Source organism: Ascidiella aspersa, chromosome 4 (assembly GCF_963924565.1).
Source record: "Ascidiella aspersa chromosome 4, kaAscAspe10.2, whole genome shotgun sequence".
Taxonomy (NCBI): Eukaryota; Metazoa; Chordata; class Ascidiacea; order Phlebobranchia; family Ascidiidae; genus Ascidiella; species Ascidiella aspersa.
In genome coordinates, this window is record NC_139450.1 from 21,392,644 (window position 1) to 21,416,946 (window position 24,303).

The 24,303-nt window shown below is 35.5% G+C and overlaps 2 protein-coding genes and 1 pseudogene across 4 annotated transcripts in view; 1 reads left to right on the forward strand and 2 right to left on the reverse strand.

Annotated features, from left to right (window-relative positions):
• LOC146148642 (ubiquitin-like modifier-activating enzyme 1) overlaps window positions 1-24,303 on the forward strand; it is a 62,499-nt gene that overhangs the window by 17,293 nt on the left and 20,903 nt on the right. For 2 of the 3 annotated variants that reach the window (XM_083387493.1, XM_083387492.1), the window contains exons 7-12: window positions 2,127-2,213; window positions 2,287-2,433; window positions 11,951-12,097; window positions 12,749-12,922; window positions 13,025-13,129; window positions 15,841-16,104. In XM_083387493.1, the coding sequence (XP_083243619.1) occupies window positions 2,127-2,213; window positions 2,287-2,433; window positions 11,951-12,097; window positions 12,749-12,922; window positions 13,025-13,129; window positions 15,841-16,104 (924 nt within the window). Of the gene's footprint in view, window positions 1-2,126; window positions 2,214-2,286; window positions 2,434-11,950; window positions 12,098-12,748; window positions 12,923-13,024; window positions 13,130-14,537; window positions 14,554-15,840; window positions 16,105-24,303 lie in introns of all 3 variants that reach the window. The other variant, XM_083387494.1, reaches the window with a different exon arrangement.
• LOC146148644 (zinc finger BED domain-containing protein 5-like) lies at window positions 17,931-18,569 on the reverse strand. Its single transcript, XM_083387495.1, has one exon. The coding sequence runs from the start codon at window positions 18,567-18,569 to the stop codon at window positions 17,931-17,933; it is 639 nt and encodes a 212-aa protein (XP_083243621.1).
• Window positions 18,680-23,857, reverse strand: LOC146148645 (zinc finger BED domain-containing protein 5-like; annotated as a pseudogene).

Genomic DNA, 24,303 nt, shown 5'->3' on the forward strand with positions numbered 1-24,303 from the left:
CCGTTGCGCCGTGGAGGGATGCCAAGTGCGTCGCGAACAAATGAAAAACGTATTCAAAAATTTGGACATATTTTTTTATTTTTTATTTTCGGCAATGTAATAAAACTTGCAATAATATTAAAAGAAATGCCGTTATACCAAAAAAAATCGGGCTTGCATCGCTCGCCACGTGTGCCCTCTCTTAAAAAGGTTAACAACACTGATTTTAGAACTATTTAAGTGGTGTTTTTATGTTGGGCTAGTCGAATAACACCCGGGAAAACGATCTTCGTTTAGTTTTAGTATTGCAGGTGGCGAAAGACGTGCTTGTAATTTAGCGTGGTCCCGTACATGGACCTACCAAAATCAATCACAAATATTTCACGGTCTTGTTTTTCGATTTACTCCTGAAGTTAACGATTGCACTCTAAGCGGTATCATTTATGACGTTATCACAATCTCTATTTTATGACGTCATATCCGTCACTATTTTAGGACGTCATTAACGTCAGACGAAAAAGCGGGGAATTCCCCAAGTTGAAAATTCGGGACCCCCCCCTTTTCAAATTTCTGGATACGCCCCTGGTTGAAAACCTTGACTTTAAACACTTCAGCAGAGAAGACTTAAACCTACTTAGTAAACTAGAATCAAATTCAAACAACCGGACAAACTCATTTAATTACAGCAAACAATATACCAAAGCATATTAAATTTAAAGGTATGCACATTGCATTAAGCCGATCATAAATTTGAATCAACAACTATACATGAACTGCCATAATGAAAGCTCTGCAAAGTACTGCAACTAACTAAGCAGCTGGACCCTACGGAATCTACCCTGAGATGATAAAAAACTTGGACCCGGACAGGGGCGTATCCAGAAATTTAAAAAGGGGGTGGTTCCAAATTTTCAACTTAGGGAATTCCCCGTTGTTTTTTCGCCTGACGTTGATGACGTCATAAAATAGTGACGGATATGACATCATAAAATAGCGATGGTAATGATGTCATAAACAAGAAAAAAAAAATCATCCGAAACAGCCAATTAACATCCAGCAAAAGCGAACATTTAGACGCAAAGCGAAAACGTGCATTATCGACAATCCAGCCAGGCACCAGCTGCGAAACCGCTTAGTGAGCAATCGAACTTCAGGCGAAAAACTAAACCAAGACCGTGAAATATGTGTGATTGATTTTGGTAGATCCATGTACGGGACTAGGCTAAATGACAAGCACGTCTGTCGCCACCTGCAGTACTAAACGGAGATCATTTTTCCCAGGTGTTTTTCGATTAGCACGACATATAAAACTACTTCGAAGAAATAGTTTAACTTCAATAGTTAGTTAATCTAGTTCAGCGTTTGTAAACGTTTAAAGTTTGCGATTTTTTTTTGGTATAACAGCATTTTTTTTAAATTTCTTGTTTTATTACATTGCCGAAAATGACCCCCCAGACCTCGCCTACCGCTATTCTGTTTTCTTTTTTTCCATAGTTTAAAATTTCTGCCGAACAAAAGTATAAATTGTCAGGATAAAATATGAACTGTATACTCTATAAAAATAAAGCACTTTTTTTATATAGTCCTCTTTGTGACCTCAAATCTTGTTGTGTGACATAGTGCAGAGTCGTAGCTCTTCACTTAAACATTCAGTTGCTTCTAAAATACTTTGGGTGACAGCATGATAGTTTTGTTGGTTTATTTCCGACATATTTGATTTACTTTTAGCGCATTTTAGAGCTTTTTATGATGTTTATAAATAGTTGGCAAACTGCCAAGATTTTGAAAAAGTGGAAATTAAAAGTGGTAAACAAGATAATTTTAGCAAGCTGTGCAAAATGGCACATAAATATTAGGCTAGTAAAAAGATTTTTATGACAGGAAAAGTATTGCGAAATACATTTATGGGCCGCCATTCTATATAACAGCTTTGTATACATAAATTAAACAACTACACTCCAAATATAAGAAATCATGGTTCTAGGAAAGGTGAGTATCGCATATTTTTATTAGAAGTATGGCCAAGCTCTCCATAGCAGGTTTTGTTTGTTTTTCAGTTTTTACAAGTTACATTGTTAAACTAAATTTACTATATAATTTAAAGATGAGTGGGATAATTACTTATATCTAATATGTAATTTTTGCAGGAAAATGGGGAAGGTATTGTTGCCTGTTTGGATGACAATCGGCATGGTTTAGAAACTGGTGATTATGTGAAATTCCAAGAAATTAAGGTCTGTTTGTTAACTGATGATGTTTTTTGTTTTGTTTTTAACAACTAATGTTATGCTAAAATTATCCTGGCAGGGTATGAATGGAATAAATTCAGCAGAACCCAAAAAAATCACAGTCTTGGGTCCGTATACATTTAACATTGGGGATATTTCTGAATATCAGGAATATAAAAGTGGAGGAATTGCAATTCAAGTTAAAATGCCATCTTTTATAAACTTTGTAAGTATTAAACTAAATTTTAGGAATATAGAAAAGTTAGGTAATATATATACCTTGTATTTCTATGTTATATATATATATACACTATTAAGGTATTGTACGGTGATGTAAGATTTTCAATGATTTTATGGTACAAAAAAATCTCCCAGTCAAGGAAAACAAATCATTAAAAAAGCTGATTATTGACTCCAGCCCAAACTGAAAAAATCTGACAAACAGCCCTAGCAGCCCCACTACCTTCCTAAAAAGCTTTCCCAAATCATTAAGTAATTATTCCATATTGACAAGAAACCTAAACAAATATATTTTACAAAAAACAATAAAATTTATTGCACATACGGAACTGACGATACCAGCAGTGGCGTATCCAGGGGGTCTTTTGGGTGTCCGGACTTTTTTTTTTTTTGACCAAAGCAGATTCTTTTACGAGCTGGTTAACTGTGACTTTCAAAGTGGCCTTTTTATTTGATGATTGTTACCGCAAAATTATTCTCTTAAAGGCGTATCCTATGACCACCTGTTTAGTATGTTATTGAAACAACTTATTTTCCCTCAACCGCTTGTATTTTAGCTGACTTGGCACACTGCTTGTTGCAGATGTTGCGCTAATTGTGGCAAAATAACACCTGGAAAAACGATCTTCTTTAGTATTGCAGGTGGCGAGACATGCTTGTAATTTGGTGTAATCCCATTCATGGAACTTGGGAAATGCGCTGCTGAGAGTCGAAACATGATTCTACCTAAATCAATCACATATATTTCACGATCTTGGTTTATTTTTTTGCCTGAAGTTAATGATTGTACACAGGCGCGTAGCGTGCCCATTTCAAAGGGGGGTGTCCCTAAATTTTAACCTAGGCAATTCCCCTATTTTCCGTCTGACGATAATGAATAATAACGTCATAAAATAGTGATTTTCATAAAAAACTAACCAGAAACAATTAACGTCCAGAAAAAGCGTGCCTCGTTGACACTCCTGCCAGGCTCCAGCCACTAAACCGCTTAGTGTGCAATCGTTAACTTCAGGCAAAAAACTAAACGAAGACCGTGAAATATGTGTGATTAATTTTGGTGGAATCATAATTCAACTATCAGCAACACAGTGTCCCAAGTTTCATATACGGGACTATGCTAAATTACAAGCACGCCTTTCACCCGCAAAACTAAGCGAAGATCTTTTCCTGAGTGTTATTATGCCACGATTAATGCAACATCTGCGCTGAGCAGTGTGCCAAGTCAGCAAAATACAAGCTGCTGTTGAGCGAAAATAAGTGTCAATTGTACACTAAAGACGTGGTCTTAGAATATGCTTACAGAGAAATAATTTGTGGTAATTATCATAACATGAAAATGGCGACTTTGAAACGCGCTTCATCACAGTTAACCTTTAAGGAAACTGCCTCGTTTAAAAAAAATGCTGTTGTTACACCAACATTGGATATTAGCGTAGACATCGAACAGCGAGGACCATTAGCTGCCTAACTCAACGTTTCTAGCAAGAAAAAAAGAAAAAGGTTTGTCTTAGCTTTGTCAATTGTCACGAAAGAGAAAAAAACATCCTGCGTTTACTGTCGACCAAACAAAAGACAAAAAACGGCATTTTGTGTTTTATTATGGTTTCGCATTATCTTAAGTTGCGCGACCTAGTAATAAAAACATTGCAGCTTCGGACAGTTTGTAAATCCTGATGGTATGAACACCTAGCGAAAATGGGCAGAGAATTTTTACGTTTTGTGAACTCTAGACGTTGAAAACAGAGATTAATTATTAGTAGCTTACGGCTGTTTCAACTTGTTTGTTCGTTGACTCATTCACATCCAAATTTCATGTGATTTGAATTGTGCGCAAAACACTATAGAATTGTTTTGTCAAAACAGCCTATATGTGACGACTATGACGTATCAATCACAAACTGTTGTGCTTCGTTGTCAGCCAAATTAAGGATGCTTATTAACAAATTTGGTGATTTGTAGTTTGATTTCGCCGATTGTATAAAGCGTGCAATGACTCTGACTGTTACAACTGTGACGGCCGAGCACTCCTTTTTGAGATTGAGGCTAATAAAAACGTTTAGTAGAGCGACCTGCGCGAAGAGCACTTGACCGGCTTAACGCTAATGAATGTACACCAGAAAATTAACTACTCCGTGGATTATATTATAGTGGAGTTCACATAAATGTTTAAAATTCACATTGTTGTAGCTTACACGCCTGTTTTCTCTACGTCGTTGAGAAGTCTGTTCGTTTTACCAATAAAATACATGTTCGTTAACATGCCTGTTTTAGATTACTTGAGTCGGTGACAGGCGAAATGCCAAATCAAACAATGATAACGAGCGGTGATTAGGCGGTACCAACGACTAACGTGTTTTAGATGTCAGGTGCAATGTTTCCGTTGTAACATCGCAGCAATCACGGTTTTAGTTTTGTAAATATTGTTTACTGAGATATCAAAGGGGGGTGTCAAAACTCCTAGATACCCCCCACGCTACGCCCCTGATTGTACACTAAGCGATTTTGACACACATGTTTGCTTTGCGACATAAAAGTTTACTTTTCCTGGACGTTAATTAGTTGGGCCTGATTATTTTTTATGACATCATTACAACTCACTATTTTGTGCCATCATACCCATTACTAGTTTAGACGTCATTATTCATTAACAATAGACGGAAAAATATTGATTTTTTGGATATGCCCCTGAATACCAGTCTAGGCAAAATCCATATTCCTTAAAAAAAGGAACACAAAATCAGATGTACAAAGCAACAACACCTAAAGCAAAATAATTTATATTACCATGGTATTAGGACCAATAACATAATATTGCCAAATACACAGTAATATTCATGACAATAGTGTCTAAGTCGTCTGAATAAAACCCTTGGAATAAGACCTAAATACATTGGAATAACACATGAAAGTGCTAATATAACACCTGAAACCTTAGGTCATACATTAATTACAGGTTTTTAATAATGCAAAACACCCTGCATCATCTTCTCTGCAGGCAATGTTATCCTGGACTGTTAATCCATAAGTTTATTGAGACAATTTAATTTCAGTTACAAACATTATGATTCCCACTAATGTTAAAGACCGATAAAGTTGACAAAGCTGCAGCAAATTTTTTTATGGTATCAAATGAATTTGCCAGAAACCCCATACTGTAAGGATTGTATAATAGTTTTTACATCAATACCTTACTACAAATGTTTAATAAAAGATTTATTTTTTATGGGTATATTTTAATTATGTTTGAAAAGACAAGTGAGTCACTGAAAGTCTGTAATTGGTCATACTTGCCCTAGGATAACTCTGCCTGAAAATTTGTCCCAACTTTAACATCAAATATATTCCATAGTACAAAAAAATAGTTGTGCTCCCACCAATAAAACCTAACCTATTACACCCCCTCCGCCACCACTCAAATATATATTTATATTTTAGAGAAATACCCCCTAACCCAGAGGTTTTCAACCTATGGGCCATGGCCCAGCAGTGGGCCACAGAGCTTGGCATAAAGCGATATCCGAAATCATGTCACTATGAACACAAAAGATAAATACCAGACACCTCGACCTATTGTTATCTTTGTGACATCATTTCTTTTTACAATATGTTAGATTTCTCGCCACCCAACGTGTGGTACGGATGCCGGGAAGGTTGTTCAAACGTAGCAAGCGCCTTGCTTACGTATTATTTTTTGTTACGTTTATTGTTTTGTTTGCAAGCAGTCATTTTGCCTGGTTTAGGACAGTGCTCCCACTGCTCTGCAACCGGTGTGCCGTGTTGCTTGTCTTTCAATTTTTACTTTTTAATCAGTCGAATTAACGCGAGAAATGTACAATTTTTAGGACTTTGACTGGCTTCAAAGTTTTCAGAAAATCTGTAAAACCGCCATATTAAAAGATAAAGGAATGTAATACGTAAAATTTTCGGCGCCTTCGGCGCATTTCATTATGGACTGCTCCTTTTCTATTGGCTGCCAGAATATTTTATTCCCCACTTCATTTATTGAGCTACTCGCATGGGGCTCGCCATTTAAGTATTGGGGACGTAACACATTTGAAATAATGTACAAGCTTTAATAATTTATTGTGTTGTTGAAACTTGGTGTTTTTCATTAAAAGTTAATAATGGGCCAACGCCATTTTTTTACTAATTTAGTGGGCCATGAGCAAAAAAGGTTGAAAACCCATGCCCTAACCCATGTGCCACAATCCCCAAAACTTATCACCTAAATGTACTGAAGTGTTTCTCCCACCCCAATGAAAGCTTTTAAAACCCCTAGCCATCAATTTACTTGAAATGTTTAAAACAACATATCAAAATATGTTTTATCAATCTGCATGTTTAATATTGTAAATTACAGGGAAATACTTACAAAGGTTGTTTTATATATAATTTAATTTTATAACTAGTAAGTTTATATATTTAGTAGAAGAAGTTGTAACATTTAAACTTAAATGATGTGTTCTTCCTCTAAGGCAGTGGTCAGCAAACTCTTTTGGCGCGGCCCAAAGCACTTTTTCAGAGCTATTGAAGGCCCACTACGTAAAACCACTACAAAAACAGTTTTGTTTTAAGGTGAAATATTACACGGCGCCCTTATGCCTAAAACACTGCCATGGCCTAATGGAAAACATACTGTATAATGAACAATATACCTGCAAAGCGCGAACAATTTTGCACTAACATACAGTTAAAGTTTGACTGGCTCGCAGGGCCACATTTGGCACGTTCGTCTGAACCACGCTGAGATTATATAGAAATTCTTAGCCACACAAACTTTAAGTGCAATGAATGTACGGCTATTATGCGACCCATAAGTACATGTTAACATTAGCTATTGAAAAATTACTTGCGGCCCACTAAAAATGGCTCTGCGGCCCACATTTGGGCTGGGGCCAACAGTTTGCCGACCACTGGTCCAAAGAATTTATCAACCTTGACATGTTTAGATGATAAATAAGACTATTAACAAGTAAATGAATTAGAAAAGTTTTTTGTGACGTAAAGAAATACATATAGGGTATGCTGAAGTACGGCGGGGACTGGAGGTGCACATGTCTGCTTTTCTTACTCTAACACTGTTACATAGATAAGCTGTTTTTGGGCAAACTCATGTGCACACATGCAGCTAAAATCAGATCAAAAAATTCTTAAAATTGGGAGTTAATAGAAAATTGTTTGCCGAATTTCAAGTTAATAGAAATTGTTTGCCGAAATTAGAGTCACACAGTGAAATGCATCATACCATAGTATGGATAGTGCCTTGGGCTGAATAGATATGCTACAAGCATAGCAAAACAAGGCCTGAGTTTGCGCGATGCGCGAAATTTTTTTGCATTTACATAATTAAAACAGCCTAAAATAAATATAGTTAAAGCCTTATAGAGAAGCATGGCCTTGTACATCCTTGATATGCCCATGGAATTGTCATATCTTTCTATTTAACAGAAATAGGGACTGTTATGATGGCTTTTTTAACTCATTAAAGAAGTACTTGTCAAATCAAGTATAACTGCAAATACGCAACAGTTCTATTGAAATTTAGTACTTGTTACACTAATAAACAATCTATATGCACTGGCTTTTCCCTGCTAAACAACGTGCTTCATACTTTCCATTTTTATTTTTTTCAGAATGGCACAAAAAAATAATTCCTGCCAATTTTAGTGCATAATGTTCCTACATATAAAGCATTTTGAAAATATATTGGATTGAGAACAAGCACAAGTTGTTTTTGGAAAATCGATCTTTCGAAGAAAATTAAAAAAAAATTTTTTTTTTTTTGGACAGATTTCTTGGTTTTCTGTCTGATTCATTGGCCAACATAGTCGCCAGCTTTCTGCCATACTGGCAGCCATAGCCGAACGTGGGTGTGCAGAGCGTTTTTAGACGCCCTGGATTTTTGGCAGGGCGTCAAAACGCCCTGGAATTTAACCAAGTTACATGCAAATTATGGTGTGCAAATCACCTCTAATATTATTATCTATTTATCGAGATTTGTTGGTAAGTCTGTAGTCGATCGTTTGTGATGTTTGCAAGCCGCTAGAAACCTTACAAAAACCGGTGAAAAAAGGTTTATCGCGTGCCGTAGCGAGCTCAGAAATAATAGAAAGCTAGAGTTTATTCCAGCGAAGAGTAAAAGGCATTTTTTAGTAGTACTGTACGTGTGACATGCTCAGCCAAGTGCAGTGCGCTCGGCTTTTGTTTGATCGATTTCGAGCACACTACACAATATTCCATTTGTTTGTATGTTCACGATCATTAACCAAAACAAAGCTTAAAGTTTTAACAACCAACATAATGTTTTCACAAACCAGTGAGTTTCAAATTCTCAACTTAGTTTCGAGTCGATCCGTTTCTGAAATAATACCAAACATTGCGCTTTAGTTTCAACAAAACTGTGAACTTAAAAGTCGTTGCGAAGTCATAACGTTTTAAGCTTGAGCAAACAGCGTCAAAAGGTTAAACAAGCCTCCTTTTTTTACAAAATAATAGCTGCCATGCAGATATTTGCGATAATTAAGTTTAATGAGTTTTGAACATGGGAAACATAATGCGCTCTAACGATTATTTGGCCAACCTTTAATGTTGTCTGATATTGTGTTCACCAGTTAAAATAAGCGTTTAATGCAAGAGTCATTACTTTACATTGTCGAGACAACGTCGTATTTTCTATCATTTCACGTTTAAGGCGACGTAGTATTAAACTTTATATATAAACCTGGGCAACGCCGGGAATTTTGTCTTGTATTACTACAATATATGTCGCGCAAAATATGCCGCAAATAGGACAGTTTCAGTTCACTAAAAGTAGTTGAAACTTTTCTAGCTTGTAGTATAGGTGTCCGCATTTTTAAAGTATAAGGCCGTCGCCCGTCGCACCTTCAGAGATATAAAACCCATTTTTATAAAACGTTGTATTTAAAAAAACGCTTTGACATACAGTGCCCCATTGCGATAAGAAAACTGAACACTTGTCGAATAAAAGTGAAATTTTTCTAAAAATTCTTATGTGCAACTGTAACACAGGAATCCTTATTTTCTGTTCCTTGTGTGCAAAAACAATTCAAGTTGAAAAGTTTTCCAATATTAAAACACAAATGAGCATAATATTTAGGTTAATTGCAGTAGTTTTAGGGTTAAATCTACGCAGTATTACTTAAGCTACATTTTCTCTAGAACTAGATGAAACTAGTTGTCTGTCAGGAAAATTGTCTGGGGCTCTTTACCACGCTGGGAAACCAAATTCCAGTGGTTGAAATATGAAGCAGCGAAGGATGTAGTTATTGCTCAGTTTGCAAGTGGGCAACAGGTGCCAACCGTGTTCAACCAACAACAAAAGACACCCTTCTTAAAAAGCATCCAATTTGGTTGACTGGCTTCAGTGACTGGGCTCACGGTAAAAATGCTATTGCTAAGCACGATAGAAGTGCTCTATATCTGCATTGTTACCGGGCAAAAATGTTACATGGTAAGCATGATAAGGCAGCACGATTAATTACTTTAAAGAGTACAAAATTGCTTGTGCAAAATAGGAAGGCTTTGGAAAATATTTTTGCCTCCATCACTCTACTTGCTCGCCAGGGAATGGCTTTGAGATGACATACCGATACAAATTCAAATTTACATCAACTTTTAAAATTTGTTGCAAAGCAAAGCGAAGACTTGCGTTCGTGGCTGGAACGCCCAAAGTGGATAAGTCATGATATACAAAATGAAATGCTTAAAATGATTTCTCATCACATTTTACGAGACGTAGTTAAAGATATTTCCAGAGCTATTATTCAGTATCATAGCTGATGAAAGTACAGATGTGTCTAAGAAGGAACAAATCTGCATTTTCGTACGTTACATGAAAGAGTTTTATTTAGTGCAGGAGTGCTTTCTAGGTTTTATATGAAACTGGTAAAACAGATTCGGCAACATTGTTTTAAACAATAAAATCTTGTCTAATTGTTGTCGGGTTAGACTTAACTCTTTGTCGAGGCCACGATGGGGCAGCTAATATGCGAGGTGGGATAACCGGATTGCAGCAACGTTTTAAAGAACCTTACCCATCAATGACTGCGCAGGGCACCAGCTTAATTTAGTGGTGCAAGACGCATTCAAATCTGTTCGCGAAAGTGTGGATGCTCTATCCGTGTTGACATCTGACATCGGTAGTTAATTTTATTATGTCATCTCCAAAGCGAAAAACCATGTTCCGAAAGTTCTCTCTTGGAAGTGAAGCCTCAATTGGAAAATCGTTGAGGCCAATGTGCCCAACGCATTGGGTTTTACGTTACCCAGCTATAGAAGCATTTCTCGAGCAGTATGAAACTATCCTTAATTGGCTTGTCTATGTATCTGATGACATCGAGGTCGATTTAGCGACGAGAAATACGGCACGCTCACACCTTGCTTTAATGAAGAAATTTACTACTTATTTTATGTTACGTGTTCTCCATAAACTGTTAATGCTTGTTAATCCGCTGCACACTGAGGTTCAGAAACAGACAATGATGGTTGGCCTCTTTCGGTCTATGCTAGAAAATGTAATTTGTATGATCTCTGCTATGTGCGCTGAGACAACAGCTGGCGAGTTCTTTCGTGCGTGTGAATCTGTATCTATTTCGATATGACTAGAAGTTCCAGTACTTCCACGACGTTCTGGTTCGTGATCAAGACTGATAGATTCAAATGCCAGCAGTACTACTTTACAATATTACAAGTCTTTATATGTGCAAGTGCTTTTGTCTTGTTGTTTGTGTTTAATTTTGCGGTATCCTACGAAGGAATTGGAAATGATGTCTCATGTCGAACATGTTTTCTTTCAAACCGGTTACAGTGACACATCGGTGGAAGATGTAGAAAGGTTCTATTCGGAAGATATAAAATCAAATTCGCTGTCATACGAGATGGAGCAAATGCGGGCCTTGGCTCCAAGCAAATGTTTAAAATGTAGCTCAATGGAGAACATTCAGGATATATTTGCAAAGGATAACACCTTATCTATTCTACTGCCAAATGCATCGTGCTTGTTACGAATATATTTGACTCTGCCTTGCACAAGCTGTGAGGCGGAACGAATGTTCAGCGTTCTTCGAAGGGTAAAGACTTTTCGCTCAAAGATGGACCAACAGCGGCTGAATCACGTCTGCATGTTAAACGTTTACAAGGAACGTGTGGACAAAATTAATATGTGTTTAATTATCGACGAGTGGATTAACCAAAGTGCAGTTCACCAAAACACGTTTGCTAGATCAAAAATGCTGTAACTTTCAATATCGTGTTTCTGGCTTTTGTTATTCGTTGGCGTTTTTATTCGTTAATTAAAAAAGAAAATTCAGTTGTTTCTAGGGTGAAGACGCGATACTATCCATCGGCAGAAACAATAAATTTTACTTTTGATATTCTTAGTTCCTACCATATTTAAACATACTGTATTGTATTCTAATGAATGTATCTGATGCCATTTTATATGTTACTACAAATCTCCTCAACATTTTATAAATGTGTTTTAGAAATCTCTTCGTGAACAACTAATTGATCCTGACTTTGTTTGCACTGACTTTGCAAAATTTGATAGGCCTGCACAACTGCATATTGCCTTTCAGGCTTTGCACAAGTTTGTTGAAGTTAAGGGGAGATTACCACACATCAAAGATGAAGTAAGGCTTTTACAACATTGGTATTTGTTAATATTGTTAGAATCACAACTTGATAATTCTAGATGTGGGTGGATAAAAGAAAAAGTGTCTTATTAGTTCATATTTGGCAACCCAAGGCCCACTGGCCAAATCTGGCCCACCAACAAAAATCACCCAGGCATTTTTTTTAACAGAGTCTATAAATATGTTTTCGTGTTCTTCAATACAGGTTTCAAATAGGATATAACATCGTCAGTATATCAGCGCTAATCAAATTACACCAAAAAATAAACAAAATTAAAATTTTGTTGCTTCCTGTGTTTATGTTTTTGCTTTAACTGTTTTCAAGTATTTTAAAAATATATATTTTTTTTGCTTTACCATTAATTGTTATGAAGTTCCTGATTGAAACTCGTTATATCATCATGCTTGAAATTTTAACCAAGGCCTGCCGAGACCTTTGAGTTTGGTTTATGCCCAATACTGGGAAAAGGTTTCCTACCGCTGATTTAGGCCATAGTGATTCTTGCTCGCATAGATGAAGATACAATACCTATACTTAATGCAATATTTGCTTACATGTAGTCAGTGTTCCCGCTAAGCATGTTTTTTTTGTGTATTTGTTTAAATATTTTTTTTTCAATCAAAATTTATTGCAAATCAATTTTTTAGATGGATGCAAAAGAGTTCATAACGATTGCCAATGAAGTTAATATGAATGCTGGGCATTCTAAGCAAGACTCTTTGGATGAGACCCTATTTAAGCAACTATCATATATGGCCCAAGGAAATTTATGTCCTATGCAGGGAGTTATTGGGGGTATAGTGGCACAAGAAGTAATGAAGGTAGGTTTCGCTTTTTTAGTAACATAAAAATATTATTAAACCCAAGTATAGTTGCACTAAAATCAAAATCAACCTACTCATATTTTGCATTTATTTTTGCAGGCTTGCAGTGGAAAATTTATGCCTGTTAAGCAATTTCTTTACTTTGATGCTTTAGAATGTTTACCTGACAAACCTAACGATGCAGATTTGTTTTGTAACTCAAAGGTAAGAACAGGACAGGACAATACAATCTTTTTTAAATATATATAAGGTTAACTAGAAGATATGAAATAACTGAAATGGCCTGAATTAAATAGGGTGATTACCTATTTAATATGAGCTTTACTTAAAATGAAACAAAATTGCCTTATCTACTTACATTGTCCCAGCCAAAAACTATCAACACTTAATACTAAGCTAAATAAGTTGTAATATTTTTGTGACACAAAGTGATAAGGTATAAAACTAACATTTCCTTGTAAAACTTGCTGGCATTGAACTAATAGCTCCATTAGGTCAACTTTTTCACAGTATAATTGTCAAGTTTTGATTACGCATTACTAAAAGGAGTCACTTAGTATTCTTTACAGCACAATATTTCACTGCTTAACAGATCATGTCCTTAAAAAAGTAAAACTGACACTGAACAATGTTTTGTAGTTACTGACATAAAATACTGAAGAGTTTGTTTTGTTGCTTTGTACTCTTTTATTACAATGTACATATGTTAGCAAAGTGTTTTGTGATTAATTGCTGTCACCATAGGTTACTATGATTACTAGTCCCTTCTTTAAAATGTTAGATGGTTATATTTGAGAAAAATAATTTAGTCACTGTAGAGTAGTGGTTGTCCAACCTCTTTTAAACTTAATACTTGAGCGATATTTCAGAAAACTGTAGCTGCAGATGTGTACCAAAATCAGAAGTTTAAATTAAAGCATGGAACATTTTTAATATACTCAAAACCTTCGTTTAAACAACAAGAGCAATAAAATCGCTAAAACTGGAAATTGGGAATTGCAATCCCCAGAATAGGTTTATGCAACCGATAGATTGGAGACCACTGCTGTTGAGTATCTGGACTCAAGATTTTTAGGACATGCTTCAGCTGTAAATTTGCTGGAAAATTTTAGATCGGCCATGGTTTAAATATAATTTCTCCAAAACATGATGCTTTTGAAAGAGATTTCACTACAACTGATTGAACATAAAAAGCATTTTAAAAGCTCTTTACATAGTTTTAAAGGATAACCGGCGAGAAAACGAGATATTTCAGCAGTACAATTAGTGTTTCCTTGCCATTTTGTGGGACTTGGTCAGTTGAAGTTTTGTAGGTTAGTCATTACGACTAGACTGTGGATGGCTAACAATAGGTTAGTCATTACGGCTAGACTGTAACATGATTCATTGGGAGTTTAGCCTAATAGTAAAAAAGTAGTCAGTTTTAGTATGCCCACAATTAGAGATGTTTAAAATAGAATCCCAGGATATGGTAGAATAATAAGTTACGAATCTAGAATAACGAATCCAGAATATCAAATCCTAGTATGACGTAATAAGAATATCAAAGCCCATACAGAAGTAGGTATCATTTTGAACGTTTCGAATAACTCTTTATTCATTTTCAACATAGAGAGAAGTCACTGATGGTAAGTGTATATATAGTGCTAAGACAGACATCAGAAAGAAGGAAACGTGGATAGATACATAATCTTTAGACCATCAGTGACTTCTCTCTATGTTGAAAATGAATAAAGAGTTATTCGAAACGTTCAAAATGATACCTACTTCTGTATGGGCTTTGATATTCTTATTACGTCTTACTACAACCTCCAACCATTATGCTCCAAAATCCTTGTATAATTTTAATTAATTTACCTTCTATTTTTTTGTCATAATGTATATACCCTTTAGTAACAAAACAGCAGTAAAGGGTGTATACATATATATAAGTATGATTAAATACCAAATGATTAACACTCTTAAAACAACTGTCATTTAAAGTAGTTATTTGTACACAACTACACAGTTGTTGTTGCCTCAACTTTGAAATGGAACACAATAAACTTTTCACAAATTTAGTTCATTTTATAAGATATTATTGCGTTTTAGTTGTACTTTACTAAAAACTTTATCCGTTAACTAGCCGGTCAAATAATGTGCTGCAAAGAATACAAAGTTACTACTGTCGTTAATGCTTTACTAGTACTTAACAATTACATTGTGTGTAACCTTGCTATATCAGCCTCAACTCTTTAGTTGACCATGAGTAACCCGCAGTGCATTTTATCCAAGGCCAGTACATTATATGACAAAACTTTACTTTTGCAACTTAATGCTTTTAATGAAATGACAATGTCTGAATCTGACTGGCTGGCATTACATGTTAGCCACTCACCTAAGAACATTTGATTGACACTTACACTTAATGATTAAAATGTTTTTCCACAGTGACAGGCCTTAATCTAAACTTTTTACTCACATAACATACAATGTGCGTAACCGTACGCTGTGTCCTAAACTCACTGAATATTGGTCTAAAGTTAACCTTGAGTAACCCTTTAGCGGATTTTGTATGTTTTCTATAGTATGTTAGTTTTACAACCTAATGCATTTAACGAAATTGTAAAATCTCTACACCTGTCATTACACAGTAGCCTCTCGCGTATAAAGCAAAGTTTATTTGACACGTATTTGGCCACATGAAAAAGCGCTGACGCAACACTACATGGATACATTTAATACAAGCACAGTAGTTCTTTCTTTACCGCTACAGACCTCCGTCCAAATTTTCCACTTGTGAATGTAAAATTAGGTGCAACCTTAGGCGTGGTGAATATGCAAGCTTGTTATCTGAACTTTTTCTTCTTAATTAGCTTTTACCTAACTGGAATATTTAAGTAAGCAATCGATGATACATTTTTTTTATTCTTTAGGCAGATTCAAGATATTCTGGTCAGGTTGCAGTTTTTGGTGAGCAATTTCAAAAAGTTCTGTGTTCTCAACAATGGTTTGTTGTTGGAGCTGGAGCTATTGGCTGCGAATTGTTAAAAAACTTTGCAATGATGGGACTTGGGTGCCGTTTCAACACATTGGATGATAGTGATGTAGATAAAGGATCCATCATTGTCACTGATATGGACACCATAGAAAAAAGCAACCTCAATCGACAATTTTTGTTTAGACCACATGATGTACAGGTTAGTTCTTAATATGTATTTGTATTACAAATCGTCCTTCTCATTCCACTCAGTCTGAACCATGGACACAATATTCTCAGATTTTAATAGTATTTATCTACACAAATCAACCACTGTTATGGATATGAAAACCATATTGATTTAATCAACTGTCACGGTAGCATTGTGATATGCTAAATTTAAATTATGTCTACTTAAAAAGTTTTTTGCAACTCCATGAAATGTTAAACATAATTAAAACTTAGCTACTAGGTAGACCAACCTGCTAATTTTATATCCTCTATTAGTTTTGCCATTCCAACAAGCTAATTTACAAAAATTTTGTAAAATTGTATTTCCTTGACTGGGTTTTTAAAAAAGCTAAATGTGATGCTTCATAAAATAAAGTTGCTGATTCGTTACTTTTCGTGTAACACAAGAGACATCTTTACTGAAACATGTGCTCTAAACCTCAGCCTTCAAACGACTAGTGATTCTTAAATCAGCTTTGCCAGCACACTATAAAAACTTGTGGCGCACTTTTTTAACACAGCCACGCAATGATACCTAACAATCACTGAAACATGGGAGTAGGTAAATGCCGTACTTTTAAGTTACTTTATCATAATAATACAAGAAGGTATTTTCCAAAATACAAAAAGGTCCACTGCACACAGTTTGATGACCACTGAACTAGCAATTCAATAACTCAACATATTACAGGCATGTTAGTAAAAAATACTTTAATATATAACAATCCAATATCATTGAACCTTAACAATGCTACATGAAACAAGGCAATCGCTGAATACCTTAACTTTAATATTTAATGAAAATGTAATGTGTTGAGTGCTTTGCCTGCATATTTGTAATAGGAATAAATGTTTATAACTGAAATTTGTTCCAATTTGAACAAAAAAATTTAATGCAAAGATTAAACATTACATAATAATTTAGGCCTATTTTTTGTCACACTTGAAATACAGCAAGGAAAAATTTCTGCTTATTCTCTGTAATATATCAACAAAGTCGCTTGTCTTCAACAGATTCTATTCTAGATTACACTGACAGGTCTTTCGTGTAGAAAGTCAATAAAGGTTAAGTACATCTCATGCCAGAACTGACATTTGAGTCAGTGCTTCTAAACATTTTTACTTTGCAGACCACCTTTACCAAAGTTTAACCTACAGGCCTTCTGTAACTTGGACATGCATCAATAAACATGGGGAAAAAATCAATACAAATTTCTGAAGTGTTTATGTTGATAGATAACTCCCAAAAGAGTCCCTTGTAAATAACATGTCAAACATGTTATAATGGCATCATTTACATTCCTTACAGGCTACAAAGTTCAAAATAATTGTAAAAACTTAAATCTCACTAAAAGATACTGAGTGTAACCAAAAATATATGCTTGAATCCTGTTCTAAGTCTATTTTATGTAATGAGAATGACATAATTATGATGTTTTGGACATGATCTACATATATATATATATGTGTGTATTTTGTGTAATAATTTAGTAATGAATCTTTTGTTGCAATTCAGTTTTGGACCTTTTTCTCTAAAATTTACAGGCCTAAAAGAGCTTAAAAAATGCATGTTAATGTGAAAACAGTACATCTAACACTCACAATGCTTCTGAGATGCAGTAATAGGTTAAAAATTGATTCATATAAGGCAGTGTTTCTCAAACTTTTTCCGATGGCGTACCACTTCTTCATTCACTACTACCTTGCGTACCACCTGGCCCCTGAATAAATTACTATACTCAAATGTACCAGTATTTATTAGTTATTACCGTTATTACTATAACGCAATACAAGTTAACAGCAAGAAAACACATTTTAATGTGATAGGTGCAACTGTTTCTTTTGCACAAGCTTGTCTATCCGGGGCACAACATTAGTCACAGCACATCGAAAATCGTGTTTAGGCTCAGTTAGACGATTCCGGCTCTTCGACTTAATGGCCATTAAGGCCGAGAACCCTTGCTCACACTCCCATGTCGAGGGGAAAACTAATAGCTGAGGAACAGCATTTCGGGCCAATGTTGGGTAAGTGGAACTCATGGATAACCAGAAATCTGTAGAAGAGCATTCCTTCTGCTTTGCTTTTGCTGTTTTGTCAACCTGAATATCAATAATCTCTTCTTGTTCTCCTGTTCCTACGGGTAGAACAACTGGATTGATGCAGAATGGATTGACAGCGTAGGTGCAACTTTCAAAATCTGGAAAATAATGCACCAATTCCGTTTTGAGCAACTTAAGGTGGTCAGCAATTTCTTGAGATAATTTGTCACTGGGGTCAACTGAAAGAGTGCTAAGCTGTTTAAACATTCCGTACTGTTTATTTTCCACGTTTTTAGTCCATATATCAATTTTGCAAATAAATGCTTTCAGTTTTGTAATAAAAACTGTTATATTGCTGTTCGGTCCTTGGAACGAAAGATTTACAAAGTTTAGGGCCTGGAAAATGTCCGACATGTAGGCCAGCTGTAAGATAAACTCTTCATTCTCTAAATCATATTTAAAGTCGTGTTTTTTCTCATTGGAAAAGGTCAGTAATTCATGCCTAAGTTCAAAGACCCTCATCGTCACATTCCCGCGGGAAAGCCAGCGAACCTCTGTGTGAAAGAGAAGACACTTATGATCAGAACCGACATCTTCACAGAGCCCTGCAAATTGCCGAGTATTTAGAGCTGATGTTTTTATAAAATTCACAATCTTAATGATTTTGTTCAAGCATGACATTAAATCAGAAGGAAGCACTTTGGCGCAAAGTGCAAATCTATGGATAAAACAGTGGACAAAGGTAGCTTTTGGTGATACATCTTTCACATATGCTTGAAATCCTGACTTTCTTCCAAGCATTGCTGGAGCACCATCGGTCGTGCATCCAACTAACATTTTCCAATCCAGGTCATTCTTGAAAAAATTGTCCAAAATGTTGAATACATCTTTCCCTTTTTTTGTAGTAGCCAGCTCCTGACTCAACATTAACTCCGTTTTTACCGTGTCATTTTGGATAAAGCGGACATAAACTAGCAGTTGGTTACACTTGGAGACATCTGTTGACTCATCGAGTTGAATGGAAAATCCAAACTTTTGAGTCTTTTGCTCCAGCAATCACTTGTTCAGCAATGTCAACAGACATATCTTGAATACGTCGTTTTACAGTATCGTTAGAAAGGGACACGCTGTTCAGTTTGTCCGCTGCCTCTTCTCCGATCAGGTTCTTGACTAGGATTTTTGCTGCTGGGCCATTCCGTGTCAATTCACACAGTCAAGAAATTCAACCTCTCCGATTTTCCTTAAATTTTACACACCTTTTCACTATCCTATATAATGAACACCTGCCAAATTTGAGCATAATTTGTTGACAAATGCCAGAGTTATGAAGCTTTCAGTTTGGGGGGGTCTGCCGAAGGGGCGCAATTTTTCTATTTTGGACCATGTTTGACGCCCTATTACTGCTAAACTAAATATGGTAACAACCCAATTTTTATACAGGTGGATAGTACTTATACCAAATATTAAAAAAAAAAACATAATTTACATTGTCACTCTAAAAGGTCAAAGGTCATAGACATCAAAAGTTGGCCTTTCCAAGCACTTGGCTAAAATTTTCCCTAATTTTAAAACCTCACCAAGACCCCATTTTTGATTGGATTTGGCTAAAAATGGGTTGAAATGTTGTTTATAGAATTCTCTCTGAACTGCAAAAATTTCACTACAAAATATTAAAGGGGTTGGGAGATATTTTTTGTGAAACATGGGTTGAAATGAAAAAAAGCAAAAAGTGGGGTCCTTTTAATATCCCGGTTACCCATGACCCCGGTGAAAATTTGCACTGAAATTTTGTCCACATATTTACTAAGATATGACAAGTCTACCATGCAAAATTAATTCATGGTTCTCAATGTTTTCTAAAAGAAATTCTGTGTCAAATTTGGACAAAAACGCGAAAAATTACAAATGAAAAAAAATTAAAATGTATTTGTAATTGTGTTTTTAACAATTGTTACCTCACAAAACACAAGTGTTGTACTTGTGACTGTAATATACAACTTGAAACTGAGTATTTTTCTATTTTTTGGCCAGATTACTGTATAATTTACAAAAAAGTCATGCATTTCTTGCCATGCACACTGCCCCATTTGTTGTGCTATGTAAAACCTTATTTTCTCATTTGTAAAACCTAAAATGGCAAATGAATTTAAACCTAGCAGCAAACTATAACTCAATTTTATACAATTCAAAATTGTGAAATAATAACTTGATTGTGACATAGATGCTGACATAATTACATTGGGCAAGAGTTTCGCCAAATTAAGCCAATGGGGTTGCGGACCAAAAGTTTGAGAACCCCTAAAATAGAGGTGGTCAATTTTTTAGTTTAAATACAATATGTTGTTAAATGTTATAAACAGTTAGACGGTCACACCAGTTTTTTATCTTTTATAATAAGTTTAAGCAATAGGCTCATATTAATAGAACAAAATTAACTGAGCATCTAAAAGCGTGGATGACTTTATTAAATCAGTGTGTGACCCCTTTCTTGCTTTGAAGACCCATTGCTTCATTAGCAATTCATTAAAAATATACTTAAAACAAAATAAACAGAATTTAGCTGATGATGAAGTTGTAATATTACTTAATTTTTTTGAGTTGTCCAAGATGCCGTGTAGGGGTTCCATTTGAACATCAGTAAATGTGATAGGATTGGTGGAACTACTAAAAGACTTTTTTGCATGTGCAAGTCTTCAAGTAGCAACCAACAACCAAATTTTTACACTACAAGACCTTTTCCAATGGGCACACGATCTCAGTTCTGGGATTTTATATATTTGGCTTTCCTCAACTAAAATTAAAGACCTCAACACAAAATTTGAATTGGAAAAGTGATATGCATGGTGTAAAACAACAACAGGCAAAAAAGACATCATAGCTTCATTCCACAATCATGTCAGTCTTTAAAAATGCGTTGACTGTCAGATGATATTTCATTTGCCCTTGTGGATGTGAAACAAGGTCAATTACAACCGCCGAAAAATGATACAAATGTAGGCCAATATATGGCTTGCAGATTTGATTCTGATTGGTACAATTTGGTTGTTGCTTGAAGACTTACACACACATGCAGCTAATCTTTTGGTGGTTCCACCAATTCTATTACACGGACTTTACCATGAGAATTAGCAAAGAAATGCCACTCAGTTTCAGTTCCAAACTCCATTGAATGATTGCAAAAATACTTTTTTGTGGGTTTTGTATTGTAAAGCAGCACCATCATTGAAAAAGATCTTTTTTTTGGAGAACCAAGTGATTTGATAATAATTGGAATTATTTGGTCAATGAATGCATGCACTGTGCTTGTTAAATGTTCCAAATAATCTGATATTGCAAGCGCAAGCTTTTTGACATTGAAGCTCCATATTTTTTGTAGTATATTACAAAAGGGCGAAGGATTGTTGAGTGATTACTATTGAACCGCTCCACGACATCTTGGACAATAAATGAGTAGTTCTCAGCAAAATCTAGTAATATTACGACTTCATCAACAGCTAAATTACGTTTAATTTGTTTCAAGTAACTTGATTGTGATTAACTAATAAAGTGATGAGTCTTCGAAGAAAAAGGTGTCACACAATGATTCAATAAAGTCATCTAGGCTTTTCAGATGCTCAGTTAAGTTCGTTTGATCACTATGAGGCTATTTGCTTGAACCTTATTATGAAAGGTATAACTCTGATGTCTTCATCTAACTGTTTATAACATTAAACAATATATTGTATTTAAACTAAAAATTTGATAACCTCTATTTAGGGGTTCTCAAACTTTTTGTGCCGCACCCCCATTAGCTTAATTTTTCAAAACTCTTGCCCCTCCCATTTTGGCAATGTAATTATGTCAGCATCTATATCACAATCAAGTTGTTTTTATTTCACAATTTTGAATAGTATAAAAGTGAGTTTTAGTTTTCTAGTGTAAATTCTTTGCCTTTCCAGAAAATAAGGTTTTACATAGCACAACAAATGTGGCGTGCCTGGCGAGAAATGCAAATTTTTTTAAAATTATACAGTAATATGGAAAAAAATAGAAAAATATTCCAGTTATTAAGTTGTACACTTGTACATTACAGTTATCAAGTATAACACTTGCGTTTTATGCAGGGCTGGGGAGCCACCGTAAAATAGCATTAGCTCCGGCTCCAGCTCCGGAGCCATCAGGCAATTATTAAATGGCTCCGGCTCCAGCTCCGGAGTAGTAAAACTCATATCCCTTGGCTCCGGCTCCAGCTCCGGAGCCATCAAACATAAACCCAATGACTCCGGCTCCAGCTCCGGTGCCACCAGTCACTTATTCAATGGCAAGTTTTAAAAATTGCTTTTGTCTCACTAACGTTGGAGATGGAACAAAATATAATTTCTTAGCTTTAACACCACAAATTGAAAAATGGCTCCAGCTACACAAAAATAATAAAAATGGCTCCAGCTCCGGCTCCAGCTCCACAAAAATAATAAAAATGGCTCCAGCTCCGGCTCCAGCTCCACAAAAATAATAACAATGGCTCCGGCTCCGGCTCCAGAGAAAATGCTTAGCTCCGGGCTCCGGGCTCCAGCTCCGGCTCCGGCTCCCCAGCCCTGGTTTTATGAGGTAACAATTGTTAAAAACACAATTACAAATACATTATAATTTTTTTTCATTTGTAATTTTTCGCGTTTTTGTCCAAATTTGACACAGCATTTCTATCAGAAAACATTGAGAACCATGAATTAATTTTGCATGGTAGACTTGTCATATCTTAGTAAATATGTGGACAAAATTTCAGTGCAATATTTCACTGGGGTCATGGGTAACCGGGATATTAAAAGGACCCCACTTTTTGCTTTTTTACATTTCAACCCATGTTTCACAATAAATATCTCCCAACCCCTTTAATATTTTGTACTAAAATTTTTGCAGTTCAGAGAGAATTCTATAAACAACATTTCAACCCATTTTTAGCCAATTGCAATCAAAAATGGGGTCTTGCGAGGTTTCAAAATTAGGGAAAATTTTAGCAGAGTGCTCGGAATGGCCAACTTTGGATGTCCATGACCTTTGACCTTTTAGAGTGACAATGTAAACTATGTTGTTTTTTAATATTTGGTAGAAGTACTATCATCTGTGAAAAAATTGGGTTGTTACCTTAATTAGTTTAGCAGTAATAGGGTGTCAAACATGGTCCAAAATAGAAAAATTGCGCCCCCTCGGCAGACGCCCCCAAACTAAAAGCTTTAGAACTCTGGCGTTTGTCGACAAATTACACTCAAATTTTGCAGGTGTTCATTATATAGGTTAGTGAAAATGTGTGTGAAATTTAAGGGAAATCGGAGAGGTTGAATTTCTTGACTGTGTGAATTGACACGGAATGGCCCTGCTGGTAAAACCAGGGACTCAGCGATTGTATGAGCTTTCATATTCTGAGCTACCAGAAGAGACACTTCATATGACGATTTTACTATCCCTACTTTTTTTTGATGAAACTGGCCTGTCTTGTCTAGGCGTTGTCTTTTCGTGTTCTCCCCAAGTCGCTCAAAATAACTCTGATGTCGGTTCTTTTTTTCTGCATGATTTGAGTCAAGGTGCCGTTTTAACAAACTTGGCTTCATGGCCGCATTAGAAAGGGTTTTCATGCAAACCACACACTGTGGCAAACACTCTCCTGCATGTTCGATTGCAATGAACCCATACTTGATGTATTCTGGATTATATTTTCGTTTCGACATGCTTAAAATATATCCTGCTTACTATACTGATCTATTAACCTGTTATAGCTCCAGTTACTAATGAGCTCATCTCATCAGTTGCTTAGTTTTGTTTGTTAGGATCAACTATGACGCAATAATGCCAACGTGAAATTGTTCTACAGTTAACTTATTGTTATATTGTCGGGTATTTATAGTAGTTTTAGCTACTGCAAAGAATGGCAAATTGTAGATTAAATACAATAAAATAACGCCAAAATCTTCGCGTACTACTTAAAAAGCTCTCGCGTACCACTAGTGGTACGCATACCACAGTTTGAGAACCACTGATACAAGGCATACAAAACAATTTAATTTTTGTTTCTGAACAAAATAAAGTTTAATTTGTGTGTATCAAATTTATAATAGCCAAGTAAAAAATTCAATATTGCTTTTTTGGTCAACACTATGTAAAATATATTTTTCAA

Bases quoted from the DNA above. Each gene is read 5' to 3' on its own strand.
- LOC146148644 (XM_083387495.1), bottom strand. From the start codon at position 18,569: ATGTCGGACATTTTCCAGGCCCTAAACTTTGTAAATCTTTCGTTCCAA.